At 37.6% G+C, this 27266-nt stretch overlaps 2 protein-coding genes and 1 pseudogene across 5 annotated transcripts in view; 2 read left to right on the forward strand and 1 right to left on the reverse strand.

The window, feature by feature from the left end:
* Positions 1-27266, forward strand: part of LOC147564859 (uncharacterized) — a 101860-nt gene that overhangs the window by 64470 nt on the left and 10124 nt on the right. The window contains exon 2 of one of the 2 annotated variants that reach the window (XM_086650695.1): positions 21962-22294. In XM_086650695.1, coding sequence (XP_086506821.1) covers positions 21999-22294 — 296 coding nt within the window. In that variant the 5' untranslated portion in view covers positions 21962-21998. Of the gene's footprint in view, positions 1-21714; positions 22295-27266 lie in introns of those variants that run through there. The other variant, XM_086650689.1, reaches the window with a different exon arrangement.
* Positions 1-27266, reverse strand: part of LOC147564864 (wall-associated receptor kinase 2-like) — an 85831-nt gene that overhangs the window by 20889 nt on the left and 37676 nt on the right. The gene's annotated exons all lie outside the window — the stretch shown is intronic.
* On the forward strand, positions 1785-10801 carry LOC147564866 (O-fucosyltransferase 39-like; annotated as a pseudogene). Its single transcript, XR_015225418.1, has 9 exons — positions 1785-1895; positions 1997-2078; positions 2203-2271; positions 2700-2788; positions 8015-8210; positions 8665-8908; positions 9314-9549; positions 9862-10059; positions 10592-10801. The product of XR_015225418.1 is annotated as an O-fucosyltransferase 39-like (transcript).

Consider the following 27266-nt stretch of genomic DNA (forward strand, 5'->3'; position numbering starts at 1 on the left):
TTATAGTGAAGGAGAAGATACCCATTCGATCATTTATTTTTGTTTTTGTTGTTGTTTGTTTAAACTACATTTTTCCCTCTAAGTGGGGAGGGACATAGACTCATAGAGTTAAAGTCCAAGGACAAAGTTCTCTACCTCTTTCTCAATGATTGTGATTGAGATTAATTCCTGTAAACTTGTGTGTTTATCTTCGAAAATACTATATACATAATATTTTTTTTCTTCCTTTCTCATAAGCAACCTTTAACAGAAACTTTAAATGGCACAAACTTTATGGCTAAGATGTTGTAACAAGAAAAAAAAAACTTGATGGCTAAGATCATCTAGAGTGCCTTAGGGAAATTCTCGAAGCAACATGATGACGCACAGGATGACTTGACTATACAGACGCCGGAGGCACCCATCCGAGGTTGAGGCCTACTTTACCCAGCTGAAATCAAGCCCTGACTATCCAAATTTATGGGAAGTTTTATAGGGCCTCCCCAATTTTGTTAAAAAGCCTCTCCATGAACCATTTCACTTGGTAAATTATCATTGAGGGGCACCCTTTTAACAAATATGAGGGGGCCTATAAAATCTCCCATTAGCAAATTATTATTATCAAAATAAAAACCACTCAAGGTGCGCATTGCCAACTAGAAGTGCCTACATATTAAATGGCAACAACAAAACTTAGGCAGATTGTTGATGGGAGAATTAGGTTGATGGAGGCAGAAAATTGTTGTATTGTCTAGCAGTGTTTGGTAATATTAGGTTGATGGCAGGTTATGTTGAAAAAATAATGTCTTTGGGATGAGAACTTTATCTTTGAAGTGTATACTTTTATTTCTCAAAGATAATTACAAACACTTTGCTTTATATACTTATGACTCACAACTCAAACACTCTTTTTAACTACACCCACACTCACTCTTTATATACTCTCACTTATACACAACCTCTCAAGTTGCTTGATCTTGTGATGACCAAATGAGAAGGGTTACATAGGTATTTATACTAGTCCTATGATATTTCTAGAGTATGTAAGATACTTTCTAGAAAGCTTCTCTAGAAAGTTGTAGAACCATTATTCTAGAAGTAGTTTTCTAGAATACACTAAAAGAGAATAATCTAGATACTAGATATTTTTATAGTTAAAGATAATTCTAGAGAAAGAATTCTCTAGAAAGAACCTTCTAGAAAATGAAGGAGAGTTTGATGGTGATACTTTCAACAGGTTAATCCAAAAATACAAATTGAATGGCAACAAGAAAATCCACTGGCATTTTAAAATGGTCGTTTAGTCCAAACATAGTGAAATAACAAAATTTGTTATCTACTTTGCATTTCACGAAATTGTTACCTACTTTGCATATGAGCAATCAAATGACCTTCACATTATATTCTTAAACATATATAACCTTGCAAGGTTATAAGGTGTTTCGCCATCGGAAGATATGAGCTGATCCAAAGAAAATCTAGTTGTTTAATTAGGAGATTTTGGCTAAGTGCTACTCATTTAGAAGGTAATTATGTTGAAAGTGGTAAGTTTTAGCATTGATCACAGTTGGAAGTTAAGGGGTATAGAGCAAGATAGTGCAAAAAATCTTCCTTCTAAGACGCATCTCAGTTATCAGAATCCATGACTTCTAATACAATTAAACATGATCATGGATTTTCTTTTTGCGAAATATTAATAGTTAGGCTAAAGAATGCGTAAATGGTGATATTGAAATGCAAAAGATGGTAGTTATCTAATTATCGTTTTTAGATACTCGATAGTTAAGAATAAAGAATCATGAACTATGTTTGTGCTTGGTAGTTACCTTAATCAAGAAAATTTCATCTTTCAGGATAGGAACACTCCTAAACCCAGACACTTGCATTTACTGAAGGGGGCTTTACAACGCCAAACCGTAAGAGATTTGACAAGGCTTTACTTTTCTCAAGAAATATTCTTACCAAGAACTTTTTCTTTAACAAAAACTATTTGGCTTAGATATTTTTTTGGTCTCAGAAACTTGGACAATTTTCTGATCTCTGGTCTCCGTTGACTCATCAAGGACATAAACCATGTATTGGAACTCCAAGTACTCCTGGTAAGTCATACAGAATACGCTGTTATTGTAATTTATGATATCAAATTGAGGCAGAAAATTGTTGTATTATCAATCAGATTTAAGTGTTGGCAACAATATTGATCTCTGATTCTTTATGTTGTAGTCTTGCCGGAAATCCGAGGGATACATCCAGGTATTCCTTGATGGAGGGTTGAACCAGCAGAGAATGGGGGTAAGCATTATGATTTTGAATTTGCACCTCAAATTGCTTCTAGTCTAGGTAGTTTGGACTGGACCGTCCGCGTGGGCAAGTCGTGGATAGGGTCCGGATGGGGATAGCCTGAGTTAGTGCCATGCCAAACGCCGAGTTAGTTGTTATGTAAGAATCTATGTATTGTTGCTGTTTAATTTGAATTAGTAGAAGAGAGTTTCTACCTTTGTACACACAACACAATATACGGAGGTGCATGTATACAATAGTCCATGAAAACTAGACTGGAACCCGGCCGTGTTACTTGGCTGGATAGGCAGGTTGTGGATCGACGTCTAATCCCGAGTTGGTCTTACTCCCAACTGCTCAGCTTCTTACTTGTCTTTAGTTAATGACTTACAGTTGTTTGAAAAACCTTATGTACCTACTAATAAACATCGTTTTTTTAGATTTGTGATGCAGTTGCTGTTGCTAAAATTTTAAATGCAACACTTGTGATCCCATATCTTGAAGTAAATCCTGTATGGCAAGATTCAAGGTATTTCCTTTTTCTTAAGCTATTTGTGAAAGGCAATAAGCCTTTAAGTGATAATCAAAATAAACTAAGTAACAATCAAAATGAATGAAGAAGAAGAAGAAGATTAGAGTTAGATTTTCTCTGTACTTTGTATTCATATCTAACAAGTATATATAGGTTTACAATTAGGGTAAGTAGGGATACATTTGGTTTACATAAAATCATAACAAAACTTATCAAGTAGAGATACTAGGGTTGACCGAGTTGAGTGAGTGAGATAGGGCTGTTCGGTTCTCCTTGTGAGCTTCTCGGTTTGGGCAGCTGGGTATCTCATGTGGGTGCCCTTAATACTCCCCCTCAAGTTGGAGCTGAAATAGAAATGATGCCCAACTTGCCAATCGTCTTCTTGAAGGCATCACCACCAAGCGGCTTTGTAAAGATATCTGCTAGTTGGTCAGCTGTTGGTGTGAAGCGGAGAGCTATGGTATTGTCTTTAATCTTTTCACGAACAAAATGGCAGTCGATTTCAATGTGATTTGTTCGTTCGTGAAAAACTGGGTTGTCAGCAATATGAAGTGCTGCACGATTATCACAATAAACAGACATTGGGGAAGAATGATTTATACCTAGATCACGAAGAAGTGATTTGATCCATTGAAGTTCACAGGTAAGATTGGCCAGAGCTCTGTACTCGGTTTCGGCAGATGACTTAGCAACCGTGGGTTGTTTCTTAGATTTCCATGATAATGGACTTGAACCAAGCATGGTAAAGTATCCAGTTGTGGATCGTCGAGTAGTGGGGCAACCAGCCCAATCAGAGTCACAGAAACCCGAGATATGTAAGGAACTAGTTGCAGAAAGAAAAATTCCATGATTGAGTGACCCTTTGAGATATCGAAGGATTCTATGGGCAGCTTCTAAGTGAATATTTGTGGGATTTTGTAAAAATTGGCTCAGATTATTTACTGCAAAGTAAATATCGGGACGAGTGACAGTTAAATAAAGTAAGCGTCCAATCAGTCGTCGATATGTGGATGGATCAGGGATAGGTTCTCCATCTGTGGGGCTAAGGCGGAGTTTCTGCTCCATCGGGAAGGAAGATGGTCGAGAAGCGGTTAGCCCAGAATCAGAAAGAATATCTAAGGTGTATTTTCGTTGGCACAAAAATATGCCTTTCGAAGATCTAGAAACTTCAATACCCAGGAAATATTGAAGTCGACTGAGATCTTTGAGGGAAAAGGTATTGTCGAGAAAAGATTTTAGGTCGGAAATGGCGGAATCGTTGTTACCGGTAATAATGATATCGTCGACATAGACTAGGACGTAAAGAGAAGTGGAAGAAGAATGGAAGGAAAAGAGAGAATAATCAGAAAGAGATTGTGTGAAACCTTTCTTGAGAAGGACGGACGAGAATTTTGAGAACCATTGTCTGGAGGCCTGTTTGAGACCATAAAGAGATTTGTTTAGGCGGCAGACCTTAGACTCCCCCTGTTTTGAAAAACCAGGTGGAAGTTTTATAAAAACCTCTTCATCGAGGTCTCCTTGAAGGAACGCATTATTGACATCAAGTTGGTGAAGGGTCCAACCTTGAATTGCGGCAATAGAGAGAAGAATTCGAACTGTGACTAATTTAGCGACGGGAGCAAAGGTGTCGTGATAATCAAGACCTTCAATTTGGGTATATCCTTTGGCAACTAGTCGAGCTTTATATCGCTCGATTGACCCGTCAGACCGAAACTTAATTTTGTAAACCCATTTGCATCCAATGGGTCGCTTACCAGAAGGTAGGTCAACAATGGACCAAGTGTTGTTAGATTCCAAATCCGATATTTCTTTAGACATTGCCTCTCTCCATTGAGGGGATTGCATGGCTTGGGAAAAAGAAGAAGGTTCTTTATTTGAAAGAACGGATGTAAGGAAGACTTGATGTGAAGTAGAGAAAGCATCGAAAGACATGAAATTAGTGAGAGGATAAGGGACATTGGGTGACGGGTCCATAAAAGGAGAGGAGTGACATACGTAATCGGAAAGGTGGGCTGGTGGTCGCCTAGAGCGTGATGGTCGGGCAGTGGGTACTGTCGGATCAGGAAGGGTGTCCAAGTCTGTTGGACTTTCAGGGCACTCCTCGACTGGAGTGAGAACAGAACGTTCCGGCCCACTGAATGGAACCGGTTCGTCCAAAGACACAGGGGTGCCTGTAGCGGACTGATCTAAAGTGTTCCTGGCCGAAGTCAGGGAGTTCGGGTTAGTCCAGGAGGTGCCTGTAGCGGACTGATCTAAAATGTTCCTGGCCGAAGTTAGGGAGTTCGGGTTAGTCCAGGAAGAGACGTTAGGTTGGGAACTTTGTGGAAAGGCAAAGGTTCCATTGTCCACTATTGACAAGAACTGACGCCTTTGAGTAGGCGGGATTGTGGACATCGGAAATCGGTCTTCATGGAATAAGACGTCTCGAGATGTGATAATTTTTCGAGTGGTGAGGTCGTATACACGAAAGCCCTTTTGACCATGAGGGTATCCCACGAAAATTCCGGGTGAAGCTCGTGAGTCCAATTTAGTTTTAACGGTGGTATGACGAAAATAACATAAACAACCGAACACTCTAAGGTTGGTAAAAGTAGGAGGACATCCTAATAATTTTTCATGTGGGGATTTCCCTTGTAATACCGGAGTCGGTAATTTGTTTATAAGGTAGACGGCCGTGAGAACACATTCTTCCCAAAAAGAGAGAGGGAGATGGGCTTTTAATCGAAGGGACCGTGCTACTTCCAAAATATGTCTATGTTTGCGTTCTACAACTCCATTTTGTTGAGGAGTGTAGGCGCAACTAGTTTGGTGATGAATACCGTTTGTTTGAAACCATTTTTGCAATTCGTGATTCATAAATTCCGTACCGTTATCGGAACGGAATGTTTGAATTTTTGGAATCAAAATAGAACCGTTTCCGGATTTGAAAGTAGAGATGGTTGTGTTGAATTGAGTGGAAACATATTTAGTGAAGTTTGTGATGTATTTAGTTGTATCCGATTTATTAGGAAGTAAAAACAACCATGTACACCTTGAATAGTCGTCAACTATCGTCAAAAAATATCGACATCCGGAATTGGAAAGAACGGAAAAGGGTCCCCATAGATCGGCGTGGAGAAGTTGAAAAGGACGAGAGGAGATAGAAGTACTAGTTGGAAATGGTAATCGTTTAAATTTAGACATAGGACAAACATCGCACGGTTTATTAATAACTGAAACAAATTTCATACAAGGAATAGTAGAAATTAAATATTTAAATCTAGAAAGCGATGGATGACCCAATCGCCAATGCCAAACATTGAAAGAAACGTTACTTCCTAAACTAGAAAAACAAGAAAGCGAGCAAATCCTAGGGTCCGTGCGAAGGAAATAGAGTCCATCCGATCGATCACCAAGTCCAATCGTTGTTTCCGTCGAGAGGTCCTGAAAGACACACGAGGTAGAATTAAACGTTACTTCACAATTTAAAGAAGTAGTAATTTGAGAAACCGATATTAAGTTGATTTTGAAATCCGGTACACGTAATACATTGTGAAGAATAAAAGAATTGGAAAAAGAAATTGATCCAACATGAAGAACTTGAATACGAGTCCCATCCGGAAGGCGTACAAAGTAGTCGGTAGGGGCTTTAATATAAGAATCAAAACGAGATAGAGATGAACAAATATGTTTCGCTGCCCCGGAGTCGACTACCCAAGAATAATTAGTAAAAGACGTACCTGTTAAGTTGATCGGTTCGGTTGATGGAGCTGCTGTTTGGGGGGTGCCTGCAGCAGGTCGGGACTGGTCCAGTAGTGAGATGAGGCCCTGGTACTGTTCTTTGGTGAGAGATGTTGCTAGGGGCGCTCCCTGATGAGTTTGAATCTGTTCCAAGTCAGGAACTATGGAGGCAGCAGCAAATGGATTAGTTTGGTGAGCTTCTCGGTTATTTGGGCGCCCTCGAGGACGAGAATTTGGTGTGGACCGAGAAGGATACCCATTGAGTTGGTAACATGTAGCTTTAACATGTCCAAGTTGATGACAGTAATCACAATAAGGACGTGATCTCTTTGGACGTGAAGAATCCGATCGGGGACCATTACTAACGGCAAGAGTTGCTGCCTCACTGTTAACGGAGTTCACGTTCACAATATTCTGTTGAACTTCCTCTTGTTTGACAAGAGAGTGTATACGTAATGTAGACAGGAACGGATCCATTAGGAGAATTTGACTCCGAATCGCAGAAAATCGATCATGGAGTCCTTGAAGGAACTCCATGGCGCGATCTTGGTTTAGCCGATCAAGAAGGGACTTACCATGTGTACAAATGCATGGTTCGACGGTTGTGAGGGATTGAAGTTCGTCTTGAAGAGACTTCAATTGAGTAAAATAGGTAGACACGTCGAGTCCTTCTTGTTTCAAGGACGAGATTGCTCTTTTGAGTTGAAAAACTTTAGGAGCGTTAGTCTGAAAAAAACGCTCATAAAGGTTTTTCCAAGTCTCGGCTGCAGACTCGTCATAAAGGATGGATGATTGAATATCTGGAGCCACTGAGTTGACAATCCAACTTGCAACGAGATCGTTGCATCGTTCCCACGAATGTAATTCTGCAGGAGAAGTTGATTTGACAATGGTTCCATCGACGAAACCAAGTTTATCCTTGGCTCGAAGCGCTTTAGTCATACCACGAGACCAGGAGGCATAGTTATCTCCGGTGAGAGGTGGTGTGATCAAAACAGTCGTGGGTGAATCCGAATGATGAACATCGAATACTTGATTGTTTTGGACAGCGGATTGAGTGGTGGTATCGGTAGTAGAAGACATAGTTGAAAAAAAAAAAAATTGAAATACCAGGCTCTTATACCATGTGAAAGGCAATAAGCCTTTAAGTGATAATCAAAATAAACTAAGTAACAATCAAAATGAATGAAGAAGAAGAAGAAGATTAGAGTTAGATTTTCTCTGTACTTTGTATTCATATCTAACAAGTATATATAGGTTTACAATTAGGGTAAGTAGGGATACATTTGGTTTACATAAAATCATAACAAAACTTATCAAGTAGAGATACTAGGGTTGACCGAGTTGAGTGAGTGAGATAGGGCTGTTCGGTTCTCCTTGTGGGCTTCTCGGTTTGGGCAGCTGGGTATCTCATGTGGGTGCCCTTAATACTATTGTATCTCACTTACGTGCTATTGGCATGTTGACTAAAATATTGGGATCTCATACTTTTCGGCTTTTCAGCTCCTTCACGGATATAGTTGATGTGGACCATTTCCCTAAAAGATGAAATTTCTATAGTTAAGGAGCTTCCACAAGAATACTCTTGGAGCACGAGAGAATATTATTCCGTAGCAATCCGAGATACTAGAATAAAAACTGCACCTGTTCAGGCTTCAGCTAATTGGTACTTGAATAAAGTTTTGCCTGTGTTACAGAGGTTAGTACGAGGATAAGTTTTTCTCTGTCTGGAATCATCACAATTTATGCAACATGTATACTCCTTTGACCTTTCAGTAGTCTCTTTTGCCATGTCGAATACTCGTGTCTGATAGATATTCTTGATGGATTCTTGTTATCACTCTAGTGGGTATAGTGTTGTGAGATATAATATCTTGTTTGTTAATCCTACTTGACTAGAGTCGTCTTAGAAATCTCAATATACCAGATTGTCACTTTATGTTTACATCTTTTGTGTATAATGATGTTCCTTATTTTAGTCTTTTTTTACTCATCGTGTCTGACATCTGGACCAGTGCAATGGTTTTATATTTTTGGAAAATCAGTAGATGTGTTAATGACATATGAAGAATCACTTCTTGATTACTAGTGTGAATTTCTAGTTGCAAAAGTTTTTCGAACTTAAATTGCTGGATACGTGGAATTTTTTGCAGTTATGGAGTTGCTGCTAGTGCTCCTTTCTCCCACCGATTGGCATTTGATGAGATGCCTATGGACATTCAACGTCTACGATGTAAAGTCAACTTTCAAGCATTGACTTTTGTTCCTCACATCAACACACTGGGAGACGCTCTTGTTGGTCGTCTGCGGTATCCGTCTGAAAGAAGGGGCGCTTCACCCGAGACATACAGACAGGGACCTAGGAAGTTTGCCGTGCTTCATCTTCGGTTTGATAAGGTATAAATTGCCACCTTTCATCTTGTTGTGGAGTGTATCAAATACTGAATATTTGCTTTTGGATTATCATTTTAAGGTAGCGTTTGTATAATTTTATCCATCTGTTTGAGTCAGATCTTCAACAAATCTCCACCTCAGAAGCACAAATTTTCAGCTTTGAACTATATGAATTTGAAACATGACTTGTTTTAAGATCTGATTTTGTAAAAATGATAAACTTATGCATTAACTTCTGTAGAATATGTAAAATAGACGTAAATAATAATCAGATTCAGATGTATCAAGAAAATAAACACTACCTAATTTGTGTGCTGAAAAGGCATTTCCGTGGGCCACTTGAATAATCTGTGTCAAGGTTGGATTTGTGAATCATTATATTTTTGTTTAATCTTGGTTGATGTACAGGATATGGCTGCTCATTCAGGCATTCAGCATGTGACTTTGGTGGGGGTAAAGCTGAAAAATTGTCCTTGGCAAAGTATCGGCAAGTGATTTGGCAAGGAAGAGTATTAAACTCTCAGTTTACTGATGAGGAATTGAGAAATCAGGGCCGATGCCCGTCAACCCCGGAAGAAATTGGATTACTGCTTGCAGCTCTGGGCTTCGACAACTCCTCTCGCCTATATCTTGCTTCCCACAAGGTTTATTTTGTACCCTAGCATAATTCTGAGAATAATCCCATATAGACGAGGGCATATCTTGATCAAGAGTATAATAGGCCTCTCTGCTCAATTGGTTTTGAGTTGGACGCCTATAAACTTAATATGGTATCAAAGCTAGGCCCAACAATTAGACGTTCACCCACGTCACCCAACAAAAACCGATACATGTTAGGCTCAAAAAATGCCACACAGGAAGAGGCAGATAATAATAGCTTTGTTCCATATTTAATTTTAAGATACCCATGTGGTTCATCTTTCAGATTACTTAACCTAGGTTGGTTCATCTTCTAGGTCTACGGTGGTGAAGCAAGGATCTCAACCTTGCGAAAGTTATTTCCATTAATGGAGGACAAGAAAAGCCTTGCTTCAAAAGCAGCACGGGCTAAAACTGAAGGCAAGGCTTCTTTACTAGATGCGGTTGATTACTATGTGAGCATGAAGAGTGACATCTTCATTTCTGCATCACCTGGAAATATGCACAATGCGTTGGTCAACCCTGATCTTTCGTCAAATATCGAATTCATTTGTCTACAAAAAAGTTTTCGGAGGATTCTAATGTTTGGTCATCATAACTGCGAAAACCTCACACTCAGACACTCATAAGTCATACCTCCTTTATAACAATCCAAACGACAACAATTATCGGTGCTGTCCCCACTTTTGCCACCTAGTCTCATTTCCAATGGTACAGACTGAAAGGTTTTGTTTTTGTCAGACGAGCGCACCAAGAAACCTCATGCTTATAAAGCTCGAGTTGGCACATGTAGCCCAGTCTCAAGTTGCTTCTACCAGGCGAGGTGGGATAGTTCACTCATCCTTTTGATCGAGACATCATTTAGATATAATTTCCTTCTTGACAATGAAGCTTACGCGCTATCGTCATCTGAGTGGGGGATCAAATCTCTCTTCTGCGACCAGCTAAGAACAATGAAAATCACATACCACTCAATATCTGAAAAGTCAAAGTATACTTGAACATTTAAATATTGTTCTTGATTAAATTTTTGGGTGATGATATCAGGTGGGACATGGGACGTACGAGAACTTGAAAACTATTAGGCCAAGCATGGGATTGTTAGGGCAGCTGTTCTTGAATAAGAGTATGGAATGGTCTGAGTTTCAGCAGGCAGTACAAGATGGGCATAGAAATAGGCAAGGGCAAATCAGGTTGAGGAAGAAGAAACAATCCATCTATACATATCCTGCTCCTGATTGCATGTGCCTTGGTTAGCAAGTACAGAAGAAGGTTATCTTCCACTTTTGTTTGTGAATTAACTATAATTTTTTGTCACATCTTGGGAAGTCATCAATAAGCAAGGATATCTATACCATATATATGTGAGACAGAGAGAGGTGTATACTAAATAAATCAATTGGAGTTGCCAATGATTTTATAAAGCTAAGCCTATAAGTTCAGTTGACCTGGTTTTGTTTTTTGTCATCTTTATTAATCATCAAATATGTGTTTTGACTTTTGAATGAGCCCGAGGAAGAACAGGTAAAATTAGAGAGAAAGGTTGACATGGATATTTAGAGAGAAGTAGAAGAAGCAATTAAAAATAAGGATTTTTGAGTTTAAGGTCCAAAAATAGGGGGGTAATTAGTCATATATCCACTCATAAATCAATAAATAAAATAAAATCAAAATAAACCGAAAATGTAAAATAAGTCCAAAAATTCACTATTTGGTGGGCCCCATGCATCAATCTCTCAATTTTGCCCTTTCATAAATATTTTTTAACCATTGGTAAACCAAAGGTTTATAATGGTTGAGTTAATACAATTATTCTTTCCATAAATTTTATGAAAGAATATTTATGGTGGATATTTAATGTTAATTTTTATTTCCAAAACTTATTGGAGTATTTTTCTAAAGTAACTTACCAAATCAATGGTTATTTACCTAAAACTAGTTTCTCTCTCCCGAGTTTCTCTTTCTGTAACTATATGTTCTTTGAATTCAAGAATATATATTATTTCCAAAACTGATATTTGTCTAAATTAACCTACCAATTCAATGAATATTTACCTAAAACGAGATGCTCTCTCCCAAAAACGATTTTCTCTCTCTGTAACTCTATGTTCTTTGAACTTCAAGAAAGTATGAATTTGTGATTTACTTTTTATCTCTACCTGGATCCAATTAAACATCTACAAATTCTTTTGTGAGGTTAAAAAGCAAACTATTTTGCTAGCATCTTACTGATTCTACTAGCATATTTTACATTCTACTAGCATCTGATGAATGAATTTGATAAAGTAGTTTAAAAAGCAAATACTATATAGCTAGCATCTTATTGATTCTAATAGCAATTTTTACATTCTATTAGCATCGGTTGAATAAATTTGAATACAGTAGTTTAAAAAGCAAGAATATTTTGCTAGCATCTTATGAATTTGATACAATAGGTTAACAAATACTTTTTAGTAATTAAAATATATTGTGTGAAATTGTTTTTGTTACATTTTCAGTATTTTACTAGCATTTTCTTGATTCTATTACCATCTGATATGAATTTGTTACAATAGGTTGATTCTAATAAAATTCTATGCTGGTAGAATCTTATCGAGTCTAACAACATTTTTAACATTTTATTTTAACGTTTGTTTTTTCTTACTCTTCACTACTGTAGATGATGAATGAAACCATCAATCGATTCTCTCTCTCTCCCACTCGATGCTTTCACCTTTTTCACTCGGTTTAATTTGGGCGTCGATGATGAATGAAATCAAAACCTAGTTCATATATTAGAAAGTGACGATGCTCCCTCTCTCTCTTCGGTTTGCTTTTGCCCAATTCTAATAGAAATATAAAAGAAAGTATTCTGCTAAACGGTAAAGGCAACTATTTTTCCGGAAGGAAAGTTTGTTTTTGAGGAAATCATTTAATGAATCTCTAAATATTATGGTATATTTTATTTTAGGTTATTTTTTTTAACTTAGGATAAGTTAGGTAGTAAAAGAGAATGAGAGGATAGACATGTAATTTACTTTGAGTGGATTTATTTTCTATTTCAGATTATCTTTGGTCTCTAGACTCATTGATCATGCGATTTTGGACTTAAAACACATCCCCCGTTAGAAATAAAAAAATTAATTAAGAAATGTGGTTTGGTCTCTTAAACTCATTGATCATGTTTTAAGAGAGAGATTCATAACTTCTCTTGAGGGTTTTACAGATACTTCTTTGGATTATGGGAGAATTGATTTCTCTTTAGATTTAATTAGGAGATTGATTTCTCTTCAGATTTAATTAGGAGATTGATTTCTCTGAGTTTATTGTTTGCAGATGCTTGTTCTTTGGATTATGGGAGAATTTCTGAAATAAGAGATTGATTTCTCATTATATGGATATAAAAATTCCATCAAAAAAGAAAAAGATCAGTTTAAGTTTAAGATGGCTAATATATGACAAACAAAAATCTTAAGAGGGGTTGGGCAAAAGGCCCAATCCTTGACCCAAAACAACAAGCAGGTCCACTGCAGGAAAAGAATAAGGGGCAGGTCCAATGGTCAGGAGGGGGGTGGAATTTCCGAAACACCCTTCTTCTTTTCGAAATTTACGAAACGGTCATCGAAAAATTCCCGGGAAACTCGAAAATTTCTGAGAAATAATCTGACACGCCTCCCATCATACTGTGTACTTTCCATAAATTTACAAAATTGGCACCAAAAAATTTCCGGGAAATGCGAAATTTTTTGAAAAATAGTCTGACGCACCTGACATTAAACCTTGTACTGTCCACGAATTTACAGAATTGCCATTACAAAATTTACCAACTTGCCGTTTTCATTCTTTTTTCCAGATTTATTTCTTATTTCTTTTTTATTTTCTCCCACAGATATTTCTCTCTCCAATCTTTTTAAATTTCTCTCTCCAATCTCAACATATTTCGTTCTTTTTTCCAGATTTATTTCTTATCTCTTTCCAATCTCAACAAATTTCTTCATTTTTGGTAGTTTTTCTTGAATTTGTACAAAGAAATTTTCTTGTGTACCGAGAATTATTTAGTGTACAGGCCATTTTTTGGATATGTACTACACATTTTTGTACTGGGCATTTTCTTGTGTACCGGGAACTGTCCTGTGTGCTGGCCATTTGGTTATGTACTAGACATTTCTATTCTGGGAATTTTCTTGTGTACAGGGAATTGTTCTGTGTAAAAGCCATTTGATTATGTACTAGACATTTTTGTAGTGGGAATTTTCTTGTCTACCGGGAATTGTTCTGTGTACTCGCCATTTGGCTATGTACTAGACATTTTTGCACTGGGAATTTTCTTGTGTACCGGGAATTGTTCCGTGTACTGGCCATTTGGTTCAGTACTGGACACTTTTGAACTGAGAATTTTCTGTTATACCAAGAATGGTTCTGTGCACTGGCCATTTGGTTATGTACTTTGATGTTTTTAGAGATGAAGAAGATAAAATGTGAAACAAATAAGAATGATGAAGAAGAAAAGTAAGAACATAAAACTTTTAGAGAGAGAAAGACAGAAAACTTTGATGTTTTTAGAGATTGAAAGAGATGAAGAAGATAAAATGTAAAACAAAATAAGAATGATGAAAATCCAAAAAATAAGAACATAAAACTTTTAGAGAAAGAAAGAACAGAAAATTTATGTTCTTAGAGATTGAAAGAGATGAAGAAGATAAAATGTGAAACAAAATAAGAATGATGAAGAAGATTTTTGGATGTATAAATAAGAAGAAAGAAGGAGTTGAAACAAAATATAATGGATGAGATCCAAATAAATTGCCTGAAATTTCGTCAAAAAATGGCGCCATTTTTGAATTTTCAAAAAATCTGAATGTTTCTCTGACATTACGTCATGTACGGAGAATTAATTGCTTCGCTGTCATCCGTCAGATTGTCAGAAAACACGGAAATTTCCCGTGAAAGGGTAAAAGAGGGATAAATAAAATAAAAACCAGAAAAGTGTGAGTTGTCCTGACAATTTAGACTGGGTTCTCATTTTTTTTTGGGCCGGGGATAATGCTTATTTACCCTCCATTGTTTGGGCCTCTCACTCAAAAATCCAAATCTTATATGGAAAAAGATTATTGTGTTGTGAAAAATAAAAGAGGGAAGAAGAAAGACAATGGAAATATAGACTAAGAGATAGAGACAAGATGAACTAGATTGTATTCTTATGTTTGTAGAGAATTTCTCTACTTAGGTACATTGGTATATTGAGTGCTATGATACATTGGTTTGATCCATGTTCTTCATTAGCAAGTAACCTCTTTATATAGGCATTTAGCTTGATGAGTTACACATTCAATAGGCACACAATAATGGAGTTTGAATACAAAGTAATGGTGGAAAACCTATGGTGGTGGGAGTTACAATTGGTGGTGGTCATCCACCATAAATCTAATATTTATAACACTCCCCCTGGATGTCCACCACATCAGAAATTGTCTCATTAAAACCTTACTAGGAAAACCCAATGGGACAAAACCATAGTGAAGGAAAAAGAGTACAAATTCTTTATTCATGTACATCTTTTATGTACATAATCTGCCTCATTAAAACCTTGTTAAGAAAAACCCTGTGGGAAAAAAATCTTAACGAAGGAAAAAGAGTACAATGTGAAAATATAATATGCAGTGTTTTCAATAACTTGCTCCCCCTCACGAAGGTTGAGGGCATTGTTCAACTTTTTATCGTCAGCTTCCTTTTGGTATATATAGACAAAATATAATGAGTAACATTTGACATTTCAAGTTGCATTTATATAATATCTCAAAGTTCATGTATACTTTAAATTGAAGCTTGTTAAATCCTACCGGGATATCAATGGAAGTCACTATTTAGTGATTCGTATTTGTATATCATGTATATCAGTAAGATAACTATAACATCTTTTGAAATTGATGTACTTATCACATTTCGTTGTACAATCCACTTGACACGCATAAGAGGTGTTAAATTCATCATTCGATGACTATTGTTTTAAAATATAGTTGTCTCACCAAAACCTTGTCAGGAAAATCCAACGGGACACAACCTGAACGAAGGAAAAAAAACTACAACTTTTAAACAAATTATAACGATTTTCAATACGCATAGTTGCCTCGTTAAAACCTTGACAAGGAAAACCCGATGGGACAAAACCTTGATGAAGGAAAAAGAGTACAACGCGATTGACATTTTATATATGAATGATGGTTGTTTTCTAAAACCACATTACAACACACAGAATGTATTGTCTGTACTATATTAGGTACTTCAAGACCTGAATTTTCATGACATATGATAAGTTAAGACAATATGAGTTACATTGAAGCTTATAACCGTTTAGTATTTCAGAATATGTTCATTTTCAAGATTTTCTTTACTCGAATAATCTTTTTCAATACTCTACTGTCAAACTTTGATAAACTCTTCAGGAGTCACAATAGGATTTATAAATACTTCATAATATAATTCGGAGATTTGTAATTCATATTGAAATTTTATAAGTGGACGTTAAATCCTTTATAGACTAAAGGACATTTCTTACGCATGTCAACTTTATTACCTTCGAGGTAACTCTTAATTGGTGCTTCGACTTCATGTCTGAAGACTTAATTATTTTGTAAGAAAATCCACAAGTAATGAAGTATCTCGTCAAAAGTTGACCAATATTACTTAGAGTAATTCTGGATCAATATGCTCATAGTAGCTACTATATTCAGAAATACATCGTCTGAAATGATTTATTTGATTTTTCAATTTTTCACAGCATACATAGTTCAGTGATCTCATATATGTGCCTTTGTAAAAGGTCGGTGTCTCTTTTTACACATATCCTCTTCAGGAGATTTTATTAGGAATATAAATCACATTCATTTCTAATTTTATAGCCTCTTCAGGTTCCTCCAGGAGTATATGCCACTTTGACTAGCTTTGATCATTTTCCATGACCTTTATCCATCCGTGTATGAGAATATTAAGCTTTGGAAAATATTAAAATTTGGAGGTAAAAATCTCCGTATATTGATTCCAAATGAGGGGTCTCGATCAATATCAAGTATTTGACGACATTTAATATAAGACTTCCTCCCCCTAATGTCGATAGATTTCCGTCTTATTTATGAGCACATACTTCAAGGATGTGACAAAGACGAAGGAAAAATCAATTGCTTTAGGCAAATTTGATTTTTATTTTCATATCAAATTTTTCGTTAGACAAAAATTACTATCTGATCACAGCTTCAGGTGTGAGCAATTTGTTATAATATCACAACTTCGGGTGAGATTAATTACATGGGAGATATATCATCTTCATGTGATTTGATTTTATTTTATTTATTAAATCCATCATCTCTTTCTCTTTGGTTATTACAACTTCAGGTGTAATATGAAAGCGGATATTGAACAAATTCTATTTTTTCAAGAATTTAGAATTAATCACCTGAAAGAAGATATTATCACCACGTGAATAGATATTCTGAATTTCTGTAGTATTTTTTTACCACAAATTTAGTTGTAATCTCTTAAGAATCAATGGATATTTTTAATACTAAAACATCAATATTTCCCATTCTTCAGGAATGAGCAAACAAATTTTGTTTTGCAAGGGTTTATCTTTTTTTTTTGTGATAATTAACCAACTTATAGTGGTATATAATTTCACCCTTTAGAGATTTGATTTTTATCACCTCGTAGAAATTTTATACTTCAAACTCTTGTAGAAATTTTGAGATTTGAAGACTTGTTTCAGACACACCAAACTTCAGGTTTGATTATCTCATGTACAATATATGCTTCAATTTGATCTTAATCAAATTCTGGTGGTTAAGTTTCGTCTTTGGAGAAATCTTTTTTAACAAATCAAAATATGCACTTATGATCTATTCATACAAAAATAAACATTAGTTATGAGACTCATACCATTTTTTTTGAAGCATAACTTACCTTGACCTTACCATAGAATAGATTGCACTACATTCATATTAGTTTGAAATACCAACCATTTTCCATTATCAGCTATGTAACTCTAATATCCTTTTGATATGATTCACTATGCCTCAACAATCACAAAATCAATGGTTAGAGATAAATAAGAATAATAAGCTTAAAAATTCAACAAAGAAATGTGCAAATACCTTTTGATTTACCAATTACAATTGACCAAACTTACCCATGTTTGATTTGTTTGTATCTTGATCAATAAGTGGAAAATTTCTTCTTCCATTTGATCATTGATGATAGAGCAATTCATGCTGATATAAAGGAGGGAAGAAGAAAGACAATGGAAATATAGACTAAGAGATAGAGACAAGATGAAATAGATTGTATTCTTATGTTTGTAGAGAATTTCTCTACTTTGGTACATTGGTATATTGAGTGCTATGATACATTGGTTTGATCCATGTTCTTCATTAGCAAGTAACCTCTTTATATAGGCATTTAGCTTGATGAGTTACACATCCAATAGGCACACAATAATGGAGCTTGAATACAAAGTAATGGTGGAAAACCTATGGTGGTGGGAGTTACAATTGGTGGTGGTCATCCAACATAAATCTAATATTTATAACATATTGATAATTAACTTATTTGGCTTTTATTTAATTGGGGTAATCAATTGTAAGGACTCAAATTATAACAAAATATAATATAAAAATTAAAATTAACATACTAAATCTATAAAAAAAAACACCTTCTTCACCATTACTATAAAGACACAGTAACGCAAGAACGACACGCTATTTATACATTGCAACGAAACACTAACGGCTCCCAATTTCCAAAGGAACCATTGCTTTATTGTCGACAATTGTATTACTAGTTCTACTAACTTAAGATAGTTCAGATCTTCCTTCTTCTAACAAGTAATTCTTCTCTTCTTCGTCATCATTTCCTACAAACTTGTCGAAAACCCACTTATGATTGAAAGACCTTTTCATTAGTCTGTCCAACACCGTAAACGCTCTTTCATTATTTTAGGTCTTTAATCTTTAGCATTTCTTTGTTAGTTCTGCTACTTTTTTTTATGAGATATATAAAGGAAGCTACACACTACAATATTCATACAGGGAGGCACTCCTTAATTAAATGCAGAAATAAATGGTGGGGTTACATTCCAGATCTTTCCCTGAAGGTTTTTCCGTCCTCATTTAGCTAGAGCGTCTTCTTTTGAGTTGCACTCTCTAGGAGCAAATGTGAAGTTGATGGCTTTGAAATGATGTTTGAGTTTCAGAATCTTTGATATTATCTGTCTGGACTGCCAATGTATCGCTTCAATTTGATTGGTGATGTGTTTTATGATGTTTTGATTGTCGCTTTTGATATGTAGATGCGGTATATGGAGTTTGATCATGGCCCATAAGATGCCATAGTGTATACCTATGCATTCACATTCCTCTGCATTCCGCCCTCTTACTGTGTCTGCTACTGCTATTATGAATTGTGCCTCTTCGTCATGTATAACGCATCTTATCCCTGCCGGTTCCTTGAGTGTCCTGAAAGAGGCGTCCACATTGATCTTGAGAAATGGTGTCGATGGAGGTCCCCATTGTTGTTGCTTTGATTTTCTCCTGCTTATATTTGAAATTATGGATTCGACTTTGAGTGGTGTGGCTGACGTCATGTTGATTCTGTTAATCATTTGTATTGGCGATTGTTTCTGAGTGGTGAAATAATTTTCGCACCTGGCTTTCCAAATGAACCATAAAATTTTAGCATACAAAGTTGTTATTTCCTCGTCTAATTCTTCCATTGTTGTATCCATTGCCTTGTCGTGGTTAAATGTTCTGTTCTAACTTGGAAGTGAAACCAAATAGCTTTAGCGTAAGTGCAGTGTATCAAAGGATGGTTTAATGTTTCCTTATCGTCACAGTTGATACATGTATAAGTGTTACCGATATATCTGCCGATTTTGTCCCTTACTGGTAGACTGTTCGTACAACATTTCCATAAGAAAAGCTTTTTGCGGAGTATGGTTTTTGATGTGACACGAAAATGTCACATTTGGAGAGCCTGACTTAGACTAATTAGTCCCTTTTCAAGTGTTATCAATAATATTTTATGTGTTTTTCATGTTAGGTACCTATTTTGGAGTTAAACATGTAAATCGGAATAAAGGAAACAAATTGTCACTATCATTTCATGTGCCGAAAATGAGAGAAAAAGATTTCAAGCAAATCATATGACAAGAGGAGTCAAAGACGAGTCTAACGATGAAAACGGAAGTCAATTCCGAGTTCGGATGGGGAAGTTGTGGAAGAAAGAAGTCGAGGTTCGGTCTTAAAACAAAGATTCTATGAAGGCACCCCCCTTGATTTCGAAGTGAAGATTAAAGCCCAAGTCCAAAACCCAAGAGCCTAGATATGAAGGAACAAGACCCAAGCCCAAAGAAGATGAAAGAAGATTTTGGAGGCACCCTCTTTATGGACTCAAGTTTGAGTCAAAGTCAAGTCTTGACTAAGTCTAGGGTTTGAGTAAAAAGAGAGGGTCAAGGGGACTATTCATCATCTTCTAGCTTGGGCAAGAGACAAGAGAGAGAAAGGGGCTAAAGGTGTTCTAGGGTTCTTGAGTTTGGAAGTTTGAAAGTTTGAAAGTTTGAGAGAGGGTTGAAAGAGAGAAGAAGGAGGGGTGCCGGCCAACTTGGCCGGCACCATAGAGCACGGGCATGGAAGTCGCGGCCAGCACTCAAACCAGCTCGCACGGCCATGGAACTCGCGGCAGCAGCAGCTCCAGCAAGCTTCAAGCTGCTGCTCTTGCTCGGATCGCACGCAGCTGCAGGCTTCTTCACGGGACGCGACCAGGGATGGTTGTTCTTCACGGGACAGCAGCTTATTCTTCACGGCACAGAGCATCAACGACCACCAACTTCTCCACAGCACGAACAGCAGCTCGGCTGCACCTCTAGACAGCTCGGACTTCACGCGGGATGCTCGGATTTGCTAAGTTTGGTCGGATCTAGGGTTTGGCCGAACCCTAGATTTCTTTCTTGCCGGATTCCTAGGTTTTCCGGCCACCTTCTTGGCCGGAAACCATAGGGCTTTTGTTTCCCGCATCATGAGCTTGCTTCCTATGTGTTTGATTTTGACTTTGGGTAAAAAATCTTTAGAGAGAGAAAGCTTGATGAAGCTTTAATGGAGGTTGTGTTCTAAATGGAGAAGATGATGGTGGTCGCTATGGGGAGATCTGATTTTTGCTCGGGGACACCCAAAGTGCACTCTTAAAGGGAAATCCAGAAAATTGCTACGGGGAGATCGACTACACTTAGAGACTCATTCTTTTCGACGAACCTAGCCTCGAGCCACATCGAAAAAGGGGGATTTCTCATCATCTTCTTTTCATTTATTACTTATTCACCATGTTAGCTAAATCAAGTGTGTCGATTATATGAGATGAAATGTGATGAATTTGTGATAATGTTTGATATGAATTGATGTTTTGATTATGAATTGATGTTCATTTGATAGACGACACTTTCGATGACTCGGGATTAACCGATTTAGACGTTTGTTTGACTAAGTATGATCTCCGGGTATACGTAGTACTTAGAGACATCTACTTTAGGAGTCGAATATCGATTATACTTCGACACATTAAATCGGACTATATATAGTCGTAGGTTTATCATTATGGATTCCCGGACTTCGACACCTCTCTCACTTATTTGTTGCCCGAATCGAGTCTTACCGTCTCCCGACTCTTGTTCCTCCGACTCTTCTCTCGAACCTCTCTCGCCCGTTTACTTTTATCATTTAATTAGTTTATTTCTTCTCTTATTACTTATTCAATCTAAAACCCCCATTTATCTTTATTTCCTTTCCTATTTAGTCTAAGTTAGCATTTGATACATAGACCGGGGGATAAGACCCTTCGTTATCAAAACTACCAACTTATCTTTGGATCGACTCCGATTTTACCGGTTACTACTTGATACCTCCGCTTGGGTGTGCAACCTTTTCGGGTGCATCAAGTTTTTGGCGCCGCTGCCGGGGATAGGTTTAGTAGTTTGGATATAGTTTGTTGTTTTGTTCATTAGTTTAGTGTTATTTGCTTCTTAGACGTCTTTATTTTATTTTGTACTTTCTTAATTTCATTTCTTTTTTTAGGTACCGTTTTATAGGAAAAGAGCCAAAAGTGACATAAAGGCGAAGTACGAGGAAGGAATCAAGAAGCTAAAGAGGAAAAACAAACGAAACGAGAGGAGCATTTGCTAGTATCGCATTTTAACTCTTCCTTTTTACTTGTGCGTGATTGTTTAGTTCTATTAGTGTTAGTCTCCATTTTGTGATTGTGTGTTAGCATCTTTGAACATTGTGCGATCATGGCAAGTTGGTCATTTGATGAGAATGACCTTATGCGAACCCTTTCCAACACTAGTCGACCATCTACAAGTCGTCAAGACTACTCAAACTTATATAGGAATGGTCCAACTAGTGATAGGAATAGGCGAGTTGAGCCTGACCGACCTAGGATGACCATGGGTGAATATCGACGGATGTATGGAGTCGGTCAGACTCGTCATGAACATGGTTTTAGGGATTATGAGCATGAGGGTAATCAACCCCGTAAGAGTCTTCGAGACTATCGACAAGAATTTGGGAGGACCACACCTTCATGTATGAATTTGTCATTTGATGAGGATCGTAGTTCTATTAATATTGATCGACCACGTCGAAGTCTTCGCGACTATCGACAAACATATATGAACGGTTCATTTAGTGATGACAATTCCCGACTCGATGATTCCACTCAAAGAGTCGAGTCTAGGTATCTACATGAAGGTAGTGAAGAAAGGACCATGGAGACCATTAGCCCGGTTTGTGCTATTTGTGCAAGCTTAGATCATCTGACCGAGTATTGTCCCATGATCCGTGTTCCGCGAGAGTCGTCGTCTAGTTATACTCATGTGCCTTATTACGAGGAGATGTCAGAAGATACTCTCCAAGCAATTTTAGAGTACCAAACTAGATTCAATCGAGAAATCAAAGAGATCACGGAATGGATTCTCAATATTGTTGATAGAATTGAGTCGGAGCCTATCATCGACGAGGAAGGGGTTTGCGCACCCCAAACTCAAGAGGAGACTATGAATGATGGTGAGGGTAATACACCTAACTCTAGTCTTAAGTTAAATGTCGAAGAAGCTCCTGATAGACCTTTTGAGATGGAATTGACCGATGACCCTTGTTGCTCAGTCTCTCGACCATTGTTATCTCACCATGATCGACCTACACTAGATTTTGATGTTCAGGATGATAGCTCTATGAGCAAGTTTGGGGATCACACGATGTTGAACTTTCCAATTTTTAGCACTTGTGATTACTTGGATGAATTATGTAGAATGCAAGGTGTTATGCCTAACTTTGAGGCTCCCGATGCCTTTAAGGATGTCGATAACATAGTAGTTAAAGAGATAGCAGATAGCTTGTTGGATTACTTACCTAAGGAACTTATGGACCTTGACTTGGTCCCCAAGCCTATTGCCTTACCCTTAGAGTCTAGTTCGACCTTCCACGTGATCTCAGACTCGGTTGTTGACCCCTTATGGGACACTTCGGATGTCTTTCCTAGCATGTCTAGGGACTTAGTGGATGTTTTATCCACTAAGCTTGAGTTTGATTATTTGCCTCGGATTGACCTCCTCCCACTTCCCTTATATGTCGACCCTTTTGACGATTTTTTAGTCGTCGCCCCTAGCATTTATGCGTACTTAGTGGACCGTGCATCCACTAAGTTTGTGGATGGTCTCTTTTCGCTTTTAGTCTCACGTACACTTATATGGTTCGATATTATTGTGAGACTTTTAGCATTTGTATATAGCTTTCTTTGGGTTGACCCCCAAATCTTCCGTCTTTTGCTATATGATCGTTAGCCGATTAAGATGGGTCTTGATGTTTGTGGGTAGCATCTCTGGAAACCCTCCGCGAGACATAGCTCGTGCTCTTGTGTGAAAACAAGAGAATCAAAGGCTAATTGCATAGCTAAATGCAATCGAGTGATCCCGCGTGAGTGGTCATTTTATATGATCTTGCTTTTTATGTGCTTCATTCTCATTATATTTTTAGATATTTTAGGAGCATTTCTTATATGTTTTACTTCTAAGGCGTGGTTTGTTCCAAGTTTGGGGATGGCGCGAGCTTAACATTAACTTGGAACCTCTTTATACATGAGCCTTGGTAGTATCATCCTTTATCTCCTTCGGTTATGGTAATATCTCTCCACTTTTCTCTTTAAATTGATATGCCTCTTTAACTTTGGGGGAGTGTATGCTTAGAACATTGAGGACAATGTTAGTTTTAAGTTTGGGGATGCGGGATATGACCATAACCAATGCATGACCATGAGTTTCAAAGACAAAAGGGTTCAAATTAGCCAAAATTTGAAAATTTTGAACATTTTGAGTAGATTAGCATGTGATTGTAGTGATGGTTTTAAGAATGTTGATGCATATGTGTCGAGTTGATGAGTTTTGTGATTGCTAGTGACCTTTGCATGAAAGTCGAGTCTTTGAGTGTTTGTGTTATGCTATGGGAGTAACATCTTAGTGAAGAAGAAACATCTCTAAGAGACCTAGAGTAGTCATTAGTGGAGACTTAACCTATGTGAGAGCTCAAAGCCTAAATTGTCCTTCGAGTGTACTCTTCCGCGCTAACTCCGAGTAGAATGAAGAGCTACTCAACCTCGTAACTATTAAAAGAGCTCATCTGATCTCGTGTGCTCAACTTTCTTAGCCACTAGGAGTAACATTAGGATAGCGAATTAACCTTGCCCTTGTAGTCTATGAAACCCAATAAGTGTGTCAACTAGAGGGAGGCGGATACTCCATTACCATCATCATCTTATATCCCGAGAATGAAGACATGAGAAGAAAGAAAGAAGAATGTCAAGCAAGTATGAAATGGAAAAAGTTGATTGCAAGAATATAGTATTGTGTGAGTTATGTTTGTTTTATGTGATGTGTGTTATGAAAAAAAGAAAAGAAAAAAAAAGTGAAAAAGTGAAAAAAGAAAGAAAGAAAGACAAAATGAAAAAAAATAAAGAAAAAAAGAATGAAATAAAGTTGTTATGTTATGTTAGAGCATGTTAGCTCTTTTGTGTGAGTAATGTGATTGTATATATGTGTTTGTGTTCATGTTCATGAATAAGTATTCGAAGCAAGAAACAAATGTGGAAGTGCTTGAGAAGTTCTATAATGAAGTAGTCGACATTCTCGGGAATCCTCCACCGTCATCCATCTCTAGTATCCGTTAACCTTTGGAAGGCATTCTTAGAGGGTAGAATGGGTGAGAAGGGCGAGTGAGCTTCCCCACTCTATTTAGTGGTTAATTCTTTTTCGAAGATCATTCGTTCCAAAATGTTGTCCTCACCCCTTTTTATGTGTTGAGTCCATGTTAGTGATCACACTCACACATACGAGCAAACCATTCTTGAGCGATTTCATATTTGGGGTGTATGTCCGTGAGGCCGAAGTCGAGGCGAAATGTACTAACTTAGGAATCAAAGTTTTGTGACTTCGGAACATAGATGTTGCTCATTATGGTATGACACTAGCACTTTAGGGTAAGATCATTAGTGAAGGGGCCTTTAGCTTTTACAAGAGCTCATGTACTTGATTCATTATGCATTGACATGCTTAAAGCCTTTACTATATGAACCATGTTTATCTATGATTTGGATTTTGGACCCTTGTGTATTTGAAACCACGATGTTTGTGGGTGTCATCTATGGAAACCCTCACGAGACAAAACTCGTCCTCTAGGGGTAACCTAGAGGTTTAAAGGCTTGTTGCATACGCTAAATGCAACCGGGATGCCTCCGAAAGTGAGTTAGGCTTTTATTTTGTTTTATTTGCTCGAGGACTAGCAAAGTTTAAGTTTGGGGATCTTGATGTGACACGAAAATGTCACATTTGGAGAGCCTAACTTAGACTAATTAGTCCCTTTTCAAGTGTTATCAATAATATTTTATGTGTTTTTCATGTTAGGTACCTATTTTGGAGTTAAACATGTAAATCGGAATAAAGGAAACGAATTGTCACTATCATTTCATGTGCCGAAAACGAGAGAAAAAGATTTCAAGCAAATCATATGACAAGAGGAGTCAAAGACGAGTCTAACGATGAAAACGGAAGTCAATTCCGAGTTCGGATGGGGAAGTTGTGGAAGAAAGAAGTCGAGGTTCGGTCTTAAAACAAAGATTCTATGAAGGCACCCCCCTTGATTTCGAAGTGAAGATTAAAGCCCAAGTCTAAAACCCAAGAGCCTAGATATGAAGGAACAAGACCCAAGCCCAAAGAAGATGAAAGAAGATTTTGGAGGCACCCTCTTTATGGACTCAAGTTTGAGTTAAAGTCAAGTCTTGACTAAGTCTAGGGTTTGAGTAAAAAGAGAGGGCCAAGGGGACTATTCATCATCTTTTAGCTTGGGCAAGAGACAAGAGAGAGAAAGGGGCTAAAGGTGTTCTAGGGTTCTTGAGTTTGGAAGTTTGAAAGTTTGAAAGTTTGAGAGAGGGTTGAAAGAGAGAAGAAGGAGGGGTGCCGGCCAACTTGGCCGGAACCATAGAGCACGGGCATGGAAGTCGCGGCCAGCACTCAAACCAGCTCGCACGGCCATGGAACTCGCGGCAGCAGCAGCTCCAGCAAGCTTCAAGCTGCTGCTCTTGCTCGGATCGCACGCAGCTGCAGGCTTCTTCACGGGACGCGACCTGGGATGGTTGTTCTTCACGGGACAGCAGCTTATTCTTCACGGCACAGAGCATCAACGACCACCAACTTCTCCACAGCACGAACAGCAGCTCGGCTGCACCTCTAGACAGCTCGGACTTCACGCGGGATGCTCGGATTTGCTAAGTTTGGTCGGATCTAGGGTTTGGCCGAACCCTAGATTTCTTTCTTGCCAGATTCCTAGGTTTTCCGGCCACCTTCTTGGCCGAAAACCATAGGGCTTTTGTTTCCCGCATCATGAGCTTGCTTCCTATGTGTTTGATTTTGACTTTGGGTAAAAAATCTTTAGAGAGAGAAAGCTTGATGAAGCTTTAATGGAGGTTGTGTTCTAAATGGAGAAGATGATGGTGGTCGCTATGGGGAGATCTGATTTTTGCTCGGGGACACCCAAAGTGCACTCTTAAAGGGAAATCCAGAAAATTGCTACGGGGAGATCGACTACACTTAGAGACTCATTCTTTTCGACGAACCTAGCCTCGAGCCACATCGAAAAAGGGGGATTTCTCATCATCTTCTTTTCATTTATTACTTATTCACCATGTTAGCTAAATCAAGTGTGTCGATTATATGAGATGAAATGTGATGAATTTGTGATAATGTTTGATATGAATTGATGTTTTGATTATGAATTGATGTTCATTTGATAGACGACACTTTCGATGACTCGGGATTAACCGATTTAGACGTTTGTTTGACTAAGTATGATCTCCGGGTATACGTAGTACTTAGAGACATCTACTTTAGGAGTCGAATATCGATTATACTTCGACACATTAAATCGGACTATATATAGTCGTAGGTTTATCATTATGGATTCCCGGACTTCGACACCTCTCTCACTTATTTGTTGCCCGAATCGAGTCTTACCGTCTCCCGACTCTTGTTCCTCCGACTCTTCTCTCGAACCTCTCTCGCCCGTTTACTTTTATCATTTAATTAGTTTATTTCTTCTCTTATTACTTATTCAATCTAAAACCCCCATTTATCTTTATTTCCTTTCCTATTTAGTCTAAGTTA

The sequence above is a fragment of the Eschscholzia californica genome, unplaced genomic scaffold, assembly GCF_041429995.1.
Source record: "Eschscholzia californica isolate CP2 unplaced genomic scaffold, dmEscCali1.0.p SCAF_1, whole genome shotgun sequence".
In the NCBI taxonomy this organism is placed as follows: domain Eukaryota; kingdom Viridiplantae; phylum Streptophyta; class Magnoliopsida; order Ranunculales; family Papaveraceae; genus Eschscholzia; species Eschscholzia californica.